The sequence below is a fragment of the Platalea leucorodia genome (assembly GCF_965183815.1).
Source record: "Platalea leucorodia genome assembly, chromosome: 29".
NCBI lineage: Eukaryota > Metazoa > Chordata > Aves > Pelecaniformes > Threskiornithidae > Platalea > Platalea leucorodia.
The window spans coordinates 953719-965840 of record NC_138851.1 but is presented as its reverse complement, the minus strand read 5'-3'; the positions used below and the strand labels follow the sequence as shown (position 1 = coordinate 965840).

Here is a 12122-nt window from a genome sequence, read left to right as displayed (position 1 = left end):
TTCCTCTGACGAAGGCTGCCATAAAATCCTCTCAACCCAATTTAGCCATAGCCGTGATTTACACCCGCAGAGCCGCCGCCCCAGCTCGGCGCGGCCGATTCCCGGCACCCGAGCTAAACCAGAGCCAGGGAATATTTGCGGAAAAGCCCTAAGAACAGGTTGCTTTCATCTCCATCCTCCCCGCGGAGAGATTCTCCCTCAGAGAGGCTGAAACGCAGCATTAACACCGGCTTAAAAATCTCAGCGAGCCGCCTTGGGCCAGAGCTGCCGACGCCTGGCCAAATGCGGGGGTTTATCTCTGTTTTGGGGTCTCCGAAGCATTTTACGGAGCCTATTCAGTGTCCCACCGGGAGAAGGGGACCGTGCCCGATGCCGGTAAAGGATCTCTCACCGAGGTCCGGCCACCTCCATCCCCGAAACCCTGCCGTCGCGGCCGTCCGGCTTAGCCCCGGCGTTATTTACGGCTGCGGGGAGCACCGATAACGCCATCGAAGGCCTTATAATGCCCCATTGAGGTTTGGTTCCTCGACTACGCTGCCGATGGGAGGGCCTCCCCACCGCCCCCATCACAACGGCTCCATTGTCAGCCCGGTCCGAGCGGCCGCCGCGCTCAATGGCCGGGCTTTATACGGCTCTGAAAATGTCTTTTACGCCGCCGTTTGTCGGAGCGTCGCCGCGAGAGCCGGAGCGGGGCCGGGGGAGGCTCGGCGCCTTTAGCACGCTTGTACTGACACGACAAGGGCTCCAAAGAGGGCTCGGTCAATGCGCGTTTCATCGGGACGCCAATGGGACGGCTTTTAATACAGCCAGTAATGTAATTTTAATGCAGTATTTTACATTTCCTTTTGTGCTTTTCCCCGCTAAAGGAGAGAATCGAGTCGCTTCACGCCCCTCGCACAGCAGGACCAACTCATTTCGACGCCTGCTGAAACAGCTGCAGCAGCGAGACAGATTCCTTCCGCCCAGATATATTTAAGTCCAGCACCTAATTCATAGATTTAGAGGGACCCAGACCTCCCCCCGACTCCTTATCCGAGCGCCAACGCTCCTTCCCGCTCACCCCTAACGCAAGCAACCAAAATGACTTATTCCGAAGAGGGAACAACGCCTTTCCCCGTGGCTGAGCCGAAACCGCCTCGTTCGGCTGAGCCGAAACCGCCTCGTTCGCTAGCCGAGCCTCGGCGGCACGCAGGGGACCGGGACGCGTCACCGAAGAACCCGGCGTGGCTCGTTACGGGAGACGGGATGCCGGGCTCGGAGCGCTGCTGGAGTCGGGCTTCCTACGGAGGCTCTGCACCTTCCTAACGGGTCAGAAAAGCCAAGAATAAAGGTCAAACAGCTGCGAAAGGGGGGGGAGATCAGCAAAAATAACCCCACCGCCCGTTTCTAACCAGCTGTTTCCAGAAGGAAACGCGGTTAGCCGGCGTGGAAGGCCTCATCGCATCCCTTCGGGAAGGCTTCGCTAGCGTGCGGGAGGAGCGAGCCCTGCCGCGAGGGGAAACCGGAGGGGCCGGAGCGATTTGAGCGAGGTCCAAAGCGCGGTTCCGTTTCCTCCGTGTTGTTTATTCGTCTCCAACGGGAACAAACCAGAGGCCGAAGGCTTCACCGATGGGTCTCCCACCCGACAGCTACACCTCACAGGCAGTTCCCGCAAGGAAAACCACTCCACGTGGAAATTTTCCCTTTTCCGTCCCGTTTCGCAGACCAAAACCACCGGACGCCGCTCCAAGAGCGACGCCTGGCCCCTCCGCCGGAGATCGCCTGGGTCGTTAAGCCCAGCTCCCCCCCAAAAGCGGCGGCACGTCCGTCCGCGCGCGTGCGTTTCCACCGACGCGCACTCGCACGCTCGGGAAGCGGCCCCTCGGCTTCAGGCGGAAAAAGCTCTGGCGGATAAAACGCGGCTCGCGCGCTCCAAGCGCGGAAGCTCAACGCGTTCGGCTTGAAATCTAGAGCAAGCTTCACGCGACGCGGATGGTTTTTTGGGACAGTCGGAACAGCCTGGAGGCCTCGGCGCTCCTCCCCAGCCAGCCGGCATCCCGCTATCCGTCCCGGAGAAACGGTCGATGCCGCCGGCGCGGGATAAAACCCAACGGGCTTCGCCCAGCCGCGAGCGCCGGGACGGGTACCCCAATGGCGTCGGAGATAAGCAGGCGGTCCCTGCCCACCCTGGGTAACGGGCGAGCCGTTTCAGGGCTATTAATCCCCAAATTATCGTGCAGAGCTTCGTAAGAGCGCGTAACGATAGCCTATATTCCTCGTTATCGTATTCCCGAATAATTCAACAGGCGCGGAGAGAAAGCAACGCTTTAAAGAGCGGGAGACGCCGACGCACCGGTAGCACCGGCACGCGGCAGCGACCACCGAGCCGATGGTTGGAGACCGCCGGCACCAAGGCAGGGCAGAATCCACCCCACGCGTAATTACCCCGCTATTAACAGGAGCTGCGGAACAAAGTTCACCCCTTATTAAAACCTTCTGACCGAGACTTCAACGCTCCGAAACAAAGATTTTTAATTACCGGGGCCGGTTTTCTAGCAGCCCAATAATTAGAGGCTGCCAAAATTTCCACCGGCAGCAGTTTAGGAGGGGGAATAACTCGAGCATTTCAACCCCAACTGCAGCGAGGCTTAGCAAAGCCCAGATGCGAGTTTAATCTGGGGCGGTTCGAGCTCCGCTGGTCTGGCCGACTCCTCCTCTCCCTCCCACGCTAACAACACCGGGCTGAAAAAGCACCCCCGGCCGCGAATCCGCGCTACGCGTCCGACCTGCGCGAGGATAAAAGAAAAGGCGAATCGTGTCAGGCGCCGGATCGCACGGCGGGCTCGGATCCCGACCTCGCCGCTCGGAAAAAACGTTACGCAAGCGAAAAGAAAAAAAAAAAAAAAAAAAATCCAATAGCAGAAAGCACGGCGGCGGGGAAAACTCAGGCGGCGCTTTCAAATAGAAAACTACAGGGAAAGGGAATGGCCGGAGCGGCACCACAGCAACCGCGCCACCAAAAAAAGGCCGAAACGCCAGGCAAACTGCCCGGCCTGCCTTTTTTTTTTGGGAACGTCAAGGTTCAGATCATGGCAAACGAACACCAGGTGCTGTGGAAGAGCGGGACCGAGCCGCCGCCGTTTTGTCGGTGACGAGATCCGCGCCGGCCCGTGTCAGGATGGAATGACGTCACAGGAAGGCCGCTATTGTTAATATTACAGCATCCGCCCCAGCCGGGCCGGGAACCCCGTCGCGTGATGCAGACGGAGCAAGCGGCAGCCCCAGACCAAGCGGCAGGCGAGGACGGGAACAACGCAGCGGGAGTCCAGCGACGACGGCAGCTCCTCACCCCGCGGACGGAGCGAGCGCCCGAGGAAGCGAAGACCAGAGCTGAGCCATTAAGCGCCCGGCCGGCGCCGCCGTCCCCATAAAGGCGGCGGGGGGAAGAGACAAAAGGCGGCGAAGGCCGAAGAAGCGACTCCGCTCGCGGCGCTTTGGTGCGGAAGCAGAAGTTATTCACAATTACGGCGGATTTCGAAAGCGCCCGGCAAGATTTTTAAACCCCGCAGCGTTCGTGCGGGGTGAAATCAGCTCTGCTTCCCCCCCGCCGCCGTTATCCGGGCGGACATATTCTCCTCCCCACCCTTCGCGCCCCGGGCTGGGCGTCAAGCCTGCGGTCTTGCCTTATCCTCTCGACGCCGACCGGCCGCGCAGCCGGGCCCTGACGCCTCCGGCCGCAAGCTCGGCCCTATCTCGAGGGCGCACGTCCCCAGCGCGAGCGGGCCGCTGAGACCCGGGCGCGGGAAGGACGGCAGGCCCGACGCTATCAGCCTGGAAACAGAAACACCTTCACGGCGTAAGCCGGCGTCGGCCTCGGCGAGGACGGCGACGGGGAGCGAGAGGGGTGGAAGGACGCGCTCCCGGCTTGGCCGGCGCTCCGGTTTAGCATCCCGGTGGCTCGGCATCGGCCGAGCGTTCCCAGGGCGTCCCGGGAGAATCCGGAGCCGCCGCCGCCGCAGCCGCCGCGCACCGGGACGAGGCTCCGCGGCGGGCGGGCGGGCGGGAGTCTCACCTGCCTGGCAGCATCCTCCGCCGTCTCGCTGCTCGGGAAGGGGCTCCGGTAACGGCGGGGCCTGCACCTGCCGTGGCCGCGCAGCCCCGGCCCGGGGGTCCCCCCGCAGCGGGAGCCCCCTCCCCTATTCACACACACCCCCCCCCCCCCCCTTACGCCAACGCCGTGCGCTCCAGCCGCGGCCCGGGCCCCCGCCTGCGCCGCTGGCGTAAGGGGCCGCCGGTGACCCGGCTCCCCCCGGGGCCGCGCCTTACGCCAAGTGCGTAGGGCACGGCCGGGCGAGGGGAGGGGGCCGCCGGGGCCGCTCCGCAATTTGCGTAGCGGCGGCGGAGCGGGCGGCGGGGGTCCCCCCCTCAGGCCGCGCCCTACGCAGGCGGGATTCACCAAGCGAGCTTACGCCAATGGCGCAGCGGCCGGCGGGCAGCGGCTCCGCCGTCACCGTAGGCGCCGCCCGCTCCCCCCCCGTCGCCCCGCCGACTCACCGCCCCACGAAGTTCTCCAGCACCGAGCTCTTGCCCGCGCTCTGCCCGCCCACCACGGCGATCTGCGGCAGGTCGAGGTGGCAGCTCTGCCCGATGGAGCTGAAGGCGTCCTGCAGCTTGTTCACCAGCGGGATCAGCTCCTCCATGCCCCGGTTCCCCATGGCGGCGCGGGGGGGGGGACGGGAGAGGGAACCCCGTTCCCGCTCTCCCGGCGGCGGCTCCTCCTCACAGGGCCCGCGGCGGCGGCGACCAAACTTCCCCTCCGAGTCTCCTCATCCGGCACTGGCGACACCCCCGGGGCGCCGCTCCGCCGGGCCCGCCCCCCTCCCCTCAGGCCGCGCGGCCATTGGCCGGCTCGGCCGTCGATCAGAGGAACCGGCCGAGGGGAGAGGCGCGGCGGGCTGTCAATCAGCTTGGAGGGCGGGAGCGCTAAGCCACGCCCCTTCTCTACCGTTCCATTGGCCTCCCACCGCGTCGCTCTTCCCTACCAGCCAATGGGAGGCGGAAGCTGGCCTGCCAGCCGAGGCGGTGCTGCCGCAGCTCCCGCCCCCCCGACATCGCTCCTGCCATTTCATTGGCAGAGACGACTGCCGCTCCGCAAAGCTAGCGAATCACTACCCGAAAGATGCCGACGACTTCACCCGCCTCTCCCCACCCGCCCTCCCTCTCATTGGACAGCGCGCCTGCCACTCCCCCGGATTACCCAATCCAACCGGAGAGGTGAATCGGAGGGAAGCTGAACGCGGAGAAAACCCTCTCGCCATTCGCCAGCCGGCTGTCAATCAAGAATCCCTGCCAGCCGATTGGCTGCTTTGGTGCTTTTCTCCCCTCCCTCCCTCCCTCCCCGGGCACGGCCCGGTTGACCGTAGAACCCCGTGTAGCCGCGCACTCCCGACGGCAGCGCCGAGGCCCCGGGGCCGGCCCGACCCCGCGGCCCCCCGGGGAGCCCCCAGCAGCACCAGCCCGGCCACGGCCGTCACCTCGGGGGTCTTTATTCCACGCCTTCGCCCCGCCGCGGCGGCGGCTCCCGTCACCGCCCCGCGCCTCCCCAGCCGCTCTCCGGTACCGGCGGGCTGCCCCGGCGCGACGGCAAAACCGGGGTCTGCATGCCGGTCACCAAGCGGCTGAGTCCCGCCGGGAAGCGGCCGGCGCAGAGGACGTCCGAGCTGCTCCTGGAAGAGACGGGGGGCGTGGGAGAGGCCATCGCCGGGACCCCCAGAGCCGGATGGCGGCCGGCAGGCGCCGGCGGCGTCACCTACCTGAGCTCGGCGGGGGTCTGGGGGCCGGCGGGCAGCGGGAAGGAGGGCAGGGAGCGGCGCTGGCGGCAGAGGTAGCCGGAGGGCAGGTCCTGGGGCAGGTCAGCGTCCGGCCGCTCCAGCGGCAGGGCCATCTCTGGGGCAGGGACGGGGGGAAGGCGCCGTCAGCCCCCGGCCGGCCCCTCCCGGGCTTCGTCCCGCGATCGCGGGGAGCGGAGGATCCCTCGGCACCCGAAAAAGCACCGAACGGCCGGAAAAACACCGAGGGCGCCTGGATTTCGGGGTGACGGGAAGCCTCCCCGATCCAGCTGGGGCGGGAGCGGCCCGGGGAAAACCCCCAGAGCTTCCCAGCACAGACCAGAGCGTGAACTGGGGGGGCCGGCAGCCCATTCCTGGGGGAAACCCTCCCTCCCAGTGTCCCTACCGCTCCGGATCCGGCTCAGCTCCGGCCCCAGCAGCTTCCCGTCCATGCTCAGCAGGATGTATTTCTCCATCCGGAGCTCCGGGCTCAGCCGATCCACCGTCCGCCGGTGCGGTCGCTCCTGCGCCTCCGGGGGCTCGGTCCGGCCGGGATGCACCGCGTCCATCTTCCAGCTGGGAAAGGGAAGGAGAAGACAGGGATCGTCACCGCTCCGGTCACCGCAGCGCCGGCGCGGCCAGCGCTGACCCTCCTGTCCAGCCCCGGGGCTCACGGCACCACGGGAAGATCCCGGCGTCACCGGAGCGGGGGGATAACCCGGCTCCTGGGGTTCCCGAGCTCCGAAACCCGGTCGCAGCCACCACGGCGTTTCCCAAACCCATCCCTGCTCCCGTTTCGGGCCGGCTGGGAAGAGACGCGGCCGGTTTCGGACACAGGGGCAGGGGGGGAACCGAGTGCCAGAAGCAGCTCGTCCCCAAAACGGGGGGTTCTGTCCCCGCCGCGCCCCCGGGGCACGACCGCAGCAGCTCAGGGGGAAGATTTGTGCCCCCGTCACCCGAGGGAACCCGCTCGGGGCTGCGGGTTATTCCAACCCACCGGCATTACCATAACCCGGGCTCAACCGTTTGGCTCCGAAACGGCCGAGCCGCCCCCCGGGAGCCGCCGGCGGGGAGAGGGACGGCACGGGAGGGAGGGAGCCAGCGTCCCGCGGATGCGCCGAGCCACCGGCGCGGCTTTGCCGGTCCCCAGCGACGCGGAGGGAGGAGCGGGGAGGGAGGCTGCAGAGAGGCCAGCAGCCGTTTCCCTTCCCCTCTCTGGGAATGGGGAATTAAATCCCTCGCTGCGCTCGGCGAGTCGATTACCAGATTCCCAGCGAGATTTCTGAGATAAAACCCCCGCGTTTCAGGAGGGAGAGCGGACGAGGAGGGGCTGGGCTGCTCCAGGCGCGGGCGACAGCGCCGGGGGGATTCACCCAGAAGCCGCAGCTCCGTCGGAGCCGGGCTGCGCTCCGCTTCCCTCAGCATCCATCCCTCATCCGGCTCGTTAACGCTATAACGAGTTCGTCGCCACGTTCGCTTACAGGTCCTGGGACAGCCTGGCGGCGCGGCACACGGCGGCGCGGCACACGGCGGCCCGCAGGAGCCCGGTGTGGGGTTACGGCCACCCAGCCCTCGCCCTCCTCGCCGCGCAGGACTCCGGGACTCTCCGGATCATTCCTGAACTTGGTTTTAGGGAATTTCTACCCGGCGAACCAGCCTGGGGCGCGTCCCTCATCCCTCCCCTGCCCCCCCTCACCAGTTAAGGGCCCCCGTCCCAGCTGGGGGTCTGACTGGGAAGGCAGAGCCCCCCAAACGGGGCAGTCGCCAGCTCCCCCCCAGCGGGCCGCGGATCCGTTTGGGGAAGCCTCTCTTCCCCGGGGGAGGTTACCTCCTGCAGACGGGCGGGTTCCCACGCACGCTCGCCTCCCTCGCGCCGGGAGCCGATTACGGCGGAGTCTGCAGAAACAGAAAGAGCCATTTATAGCAAAACGGGGAATATTTTCCCCAGCTGGGGTTTCCCAGGCGCGAGGGCCGAGCTGCTGCCCCGGCCGGACCCTCCGCCGACCCGACGTGGGGGGCCTGGACCCCGCCGGGCCCTGACACCGCCCGGGGGGAAAAGGGGGAGCGAAGCGGGGGGTCTCTCCATGCGCAGACCTGCTCGGGGCTTTCGCGGTCCTGCCGGTGAGGCAGCCCGGGGGGAAACCCCGGGTGCGGCTGGCGCGGGGGGATCCCCAGGGGATGGATGGAGCTGTTGTGCGAGGGGAAACTGAGGCAGGGGGAGGAGGAGGAGGAGGCTTCCCCCGGGGGGCTCAGGGACCGGGGCAGGGGGCTCAGCCCCAGGCCAAGGGGACAGAGGTGGGGGCTCTCCCCGGGGGGCTCAGGGACCAGAGGAAGGGGCTCTCCCCACGGGAGGGAGGCAGAGGAGGGGGCTCTCCCTGGGGGACATAGGGACCAGGGAAGGGGGCTCTCGCAAGGGACGGGGGGGGGCAGAGGAGGGGGCTCTCCCAGGGATCACGGAGAGCGGGGGGAAGGAGGGGGCTCTCCCCGAGGACATGGGGGGGGTCTCCCGGGAGAGACGGCGGCCGGAGGAGGGTCCCCTCCCCGCCGAGGCCCAGCGCGGAGGCCGAAGCCCTAACATGGCGGCCGCGTTGCCCCTGGTTACGACCACTTCCGGCGGCGGCCGGAAGCGCGGGTCACGTGGAGGAGCGGGAAGATGGCGGCGCCCAGGGTGGCGGGGCCGGGCCCGGCGCCGCTGCTGCGGGTAACGGCGGAGTGCGGGAGGAGCCGGGCCCGGGCCGGCGAGCTGCGACTGCCGCACGGCCCCGTCCCCTGCCCCGTCTTCATGCCCGTGGGTACCCGCGGCACCGCTAAGGGCGTCACGGCGGCCCAGCTCGCCGCGCTCGGCTGCCGCATCTGCCTCGGCAACACCTACCACCTGGGCACGCGGCCGGTGAGCGCCGCCGCCGCGGCGGGGGGGGCACGGGGACCGGGGGGGGCGGCGGGGCCGGGGGGGGCCCGCCCGCAGCCACCGGGCAGCGTCCGGGCACCGGAGGGCCCCGCTCCCGCCAGGGCTCCGCCCCCCAGCACAGGGAGGCCACGCCCACCCCGGGAGGGACACGCCCCCATAGACCCCCTCTCCCGAGAGGGCCACGCCCCTAGGCCCAGGCTGGCCACGCCCCCCGGGAGGGCCACGCCCCTTTACCCCCCCAATCCCCTGGGGGAACCCCGGGGGGGACACTCCCCCGTGACCACGCCCCCATGGCCACACCCATCGATGACCACGCCCCTTATGGCCACACCCTTCTGTTGTGACCACGCCCCAGGGGGGGCTTAGCCCACCTGTGCCCATGGGAGAGGGGACCCGGGATGGCCACGCCCCTTTATAACCACGCCCTCTGTAGCCCCGCCCCCCGGGGGTCCCCCGGCCCCCCCCCGACCCTCGCCCCTCCCCGCAGGGCCCGGAGCTGGTGCGGCGCGCCGGCGGCCTCCACGCCTTCATGGACTGGCCCCACAACCTGCTGACGGTGAGGGGGGCGCGACCCCCGGCCCCCCACGGGGGGAGCCCCCCTAGGCCCCCGCCGGGGGGACGGGACCCCCAGGACCCCACCTTGGGGGGGGGAACCCTCCAGCCCCCCACCCTGGGGGGGACGGGGACCCCCAGGACCCTCACCTTGGGGGGGGAACCCTCCAGCCCCCCACCCTGGGGGGGACGGGGACCCCCAGGACCCCCACCTGGGTGCAGGGGAGACCCCCAGGACCCCCACCTGGGGGGGGGAACCCTCCAGCCCCCCACCCTGGGGGGGACAGGGACCCCCACCTTGGGGGGGGACCCCTCCAGCCCCCCACCCTGGGGGGGGATGCCCCCAGGACCCCACCTTGAGGGGGGAACCCTCCTAGACCCCCACCCTGGGGGGGGATGCCCCCAGGACCCCCACCCAGGGCCCCCCAGCGCCCCCCCCTCCCCGGGGGTGCGGGGCATCCCCCAGCCCCGTTATCGGGGTCCCCCGTGTCCCCCCCCCAGGACAGCGGGGGCTTCCAGATGGTCTCGCTGGTGGAGCTGTCGGAGGTGACGGAGGAGGGGGTCCGCTTCCGCTCCCCCTACGGCGGGGAGGAGATCCTGCTCAGCCCCGAGCGGTCCATCGAGATCCAGAACGCCCTGGGTGAGTCTGGGGGGGCAGGGAACCCCCCAAAAACCAAGGGGGGGGTGTCCCCGGGACCCCCCCCTCACCCCCGCCTGCGCCTCGCAGGCGCCGACATCGTGATGCAGCTGGACGACGTGGTGAGCAGCACCACGACGGGGCCGCGCGTGGAGGAGGCCATGCACAGGTCCGGGACCCCCCCGCTGCCCCCCAGGCCCCCCCCCCCGCTGCCCCCCCCCCCCCCAGCCCTGACGTCCCCCTGTCCGTCCGTCCGTCCGTCCCCAGGTCCGTCCGCTGGCTGGACCGCTGCATCGCCGCCAACCGCCGCCCCGAGCAGCAGAACCTCTTCGCCATCATCCAGGGGGGGCTGGATCCCGCCCTGCGCACCAAGTGCCTGGAAGGTAGCGGGGCCGTGGCCCCCTCCCGGCCTTCCTCCCGCTCCTCCTCCTCCTCCCGGCCTTCCTCCCGCTCCTCCGCCTCTTCCCAGCCTTCCTCCTCCTCCTCCTCTTCCCCCTCCCCACCTTCCTCCCGCTCCCCATCCTCTTCCCCATCTGCTCCTTGTCCTCCTCCTGCTCCCCACCTTCATCCCGCTCCCTGTCTGCCCCTCACTCATCTTCCTCCCACCCCTCATCCTCCCCCAGATCCCCATCTTCCTCCCATTCCCCATCTTCCTCCCGCTCCCCTCCTTCCTCTGCTCCTCATCCTCTTCCCACTCCCCATCTGCTCCTTGTCCTCCTCCTATCCCCACCTTCATCCCGCTCCCTGTCTGCCCCTCACTCCTCATCTTCCTCCTGCTCCCTTCCTTCCTCCAGCTCCTCATCCTCCTCCCATCCCCACCTTCATCCCGCTCCCTGTCTGCCCCTCACTCATCTTCCTCCCACCCCTCATCCTCCCCCAGATCCCCATCTTCCTCCCATTCCCCATCTTCCTCCCGCTCCCCTCCTTCCTCTGCTCCTCATCCTCTTCCCACTCCCCATCCTCTTCCCGCTCCCTCTCTGCCCCCCATTCCCCGCTTCCCCCCCCATTCCCCATCTTCCTCCTGCTCCTCATCCTCCCCCAGCTCCCCATCTTCCTCCCACCCCTCATCTTCCTCCTGCCCCCCACCTTCTCCCCATTCCCCATCTTCTTGCCCCCCACCTTCCCCCCCGCCCCCATCTGCCCCCGCGCCGGGCTGCGGGGGGGTCGGGGGTCCTTGGGGTGCTCACAGCCCCCCACCCCCCCCCAGAAATGACCCGTCGCGACGTCCCCGGCTTCGCCATCGGGGGCCTGAGCGGGGGCGAGGAGAAGGACCAGTTCTGGAGGATGGTGAAGCTCAGCACCGACCGCCTGCCCCGGGACAAGCCCCGCTACCTGATGGGCGTGGGGTAGGGACGGGGGGGGATTTGGGGGGGGATTTGGGGGGGGGGGACTGGGGGCGCAGACCCCCCCGCTCAGACCCCGCTCCCCTCCGCAGCTACGCCACCGACCTGGTGGTCTGCGTCGCTCTGGGCTGCGACATGTTCGACTGCGTCTTCCCCACCCGGACGGCGGTAATGGGGGGGGCCACACAAACGACACCCCCACCCCCCTCGGGGTTGGGGACCCCCCACCCCTGACCCCGCTCCCCTCCCCGCAGCGTTTCGGCTCGGCCCTGGTCCCCTGGGGCTCGCTGCAGCTGAAGAACAAACAATTCGCCAAAGATTTCCGCCCCATCGACGAGAACTGCGGCTGCCCCACGTGCCGGCGGTGGGTGGGGGGCCCGGGGGGGGGCTGGGGGGGGGGGGGCTGACCCCCACCCCGCTCCCCCCGTCTCTCTGCCCCCCTCCAGGCACAGCCGCGCGTACCTGCACGCCCTGATCCGCAGCGAGACGGCCGCCCTGCACCACCTCACCGTCCACAACATCGCCTACCAGGTGGGCTGGGGGGCCCGGGGGGGGGCGCCGGGGGGTCCCGGCCCCCCCCGTAACCCCCTCCCCTCTCCCGCAGCTGGCCCTGATGGCCTCCATCCGCGAGAGCATCCTGGCCCAGCGCTTCCCCGAATTCGTCCGGGAGTTCATGAGCGCCATGTACGGGGCGCGGGAGCGGGTCCCCCCCTGGGTCGGGGAGGCTTTGGCCGCCGTCGGCATCGCCCTGGGCTGACGGGGCCCCCCCGCCATCCCCGGGGGGCGGCGGAGGGGCCGAGCCCGCCGGCAGCCCCCCGGGCCGCTTTAGCCTTTCCATACTTCGATTTTTGTACTTTTTTTGGCATTTTTTTACT

At 69.0% G+C, this 12122-nt stretch overlaps 3 protein-coding genes across 8 annotated transcripts in view; 1 reads left to right on the top strand and 2 right to left on the bottom strand.

Annotated features, from left to right (window-relative positions):
* DNM2 (dynamin 2) overlaps positions 1-4984 on the bottom strand; it is a 33248-nt gene extending 28264 nt beyond the window's left edge. For 2 of the 5 annotated variants that reach the window (XM_082334155.1, XM_082334153.1), the window contains exon 1: positions 4534-4983. In XM_082334155.1, the coding sequence (XP_082190281.1) occupies positions 4534-4694 (161 nt within the window). In that variant the 5' untranslated portion in view covers positions 4695-4983. Of the gene's footprint in view, positions 1-4533 lie in introns of all 5 variants that reach the window. The other 3 variants (XM_082334152.1, XM_082334154.1, XM_082334156.1) reach the window with 2 other exon arrangements.
* Positions 4985-5506: 522 nt separating this feature from the next.
* Positions 5507-8317, bottom strand: LOC309601252 (uncharacterized protein). The gene is made up of 5 exons (XM_082334215.1): positions 7902-8317; positions 7636-7703; positions 6214-6383; positions 5793-5925; positions 5507-5705 (listed from the first exon to the last, which is right to left on the bottom strand). The coding sequence occupies exons 3-5, from the start codon at positions 6374-6376 to the stop codon at positions 5564-5566; spliced, it is 438 nt and encodes a 145-aa protein (XP_082190341.1). The 5' UTR covers positions 6377-6383; positions 7636-7703; positions 7902-8317; the 3' UTR covers positions 5507-5563.
* Positions 8318-8450: 133 nt separating this feature from the next.
* Positions 8451-12122, top strand: QTRT1 (queuine tRNA-ribosyltransferase catalytic subunit 1). Of its 2 annotated transcripts, XM_082334018.1 has the most exons (10): positions 8451-8697; positions 9203-9271; positions 9769-9907; positions 9995-10073; positions 10172-10287; positions 11112-11250; positions 11340-11415; positions 11502-11611; positions 11694-11778; positions 11852-12122. In XM_082334018.1, the coding sequence occupies exons 1-10, from the start codon at positions 8461-8463 to the stop codon at positions 12002-12004; spliced, it is 1203 nt and encodes a 400-aa protein (XP_082190144.1). In that variant the 5' UTR covers positions 8451-8460; the 3' UTR covers positions 12005-12122. The 2 variants fall into 2 exon arrangements, with proteins under 2 accessions (XP_082190144.1, XP_082190145.1); XM_082334019.1 differs by lacking the exon at positions 9203-9271.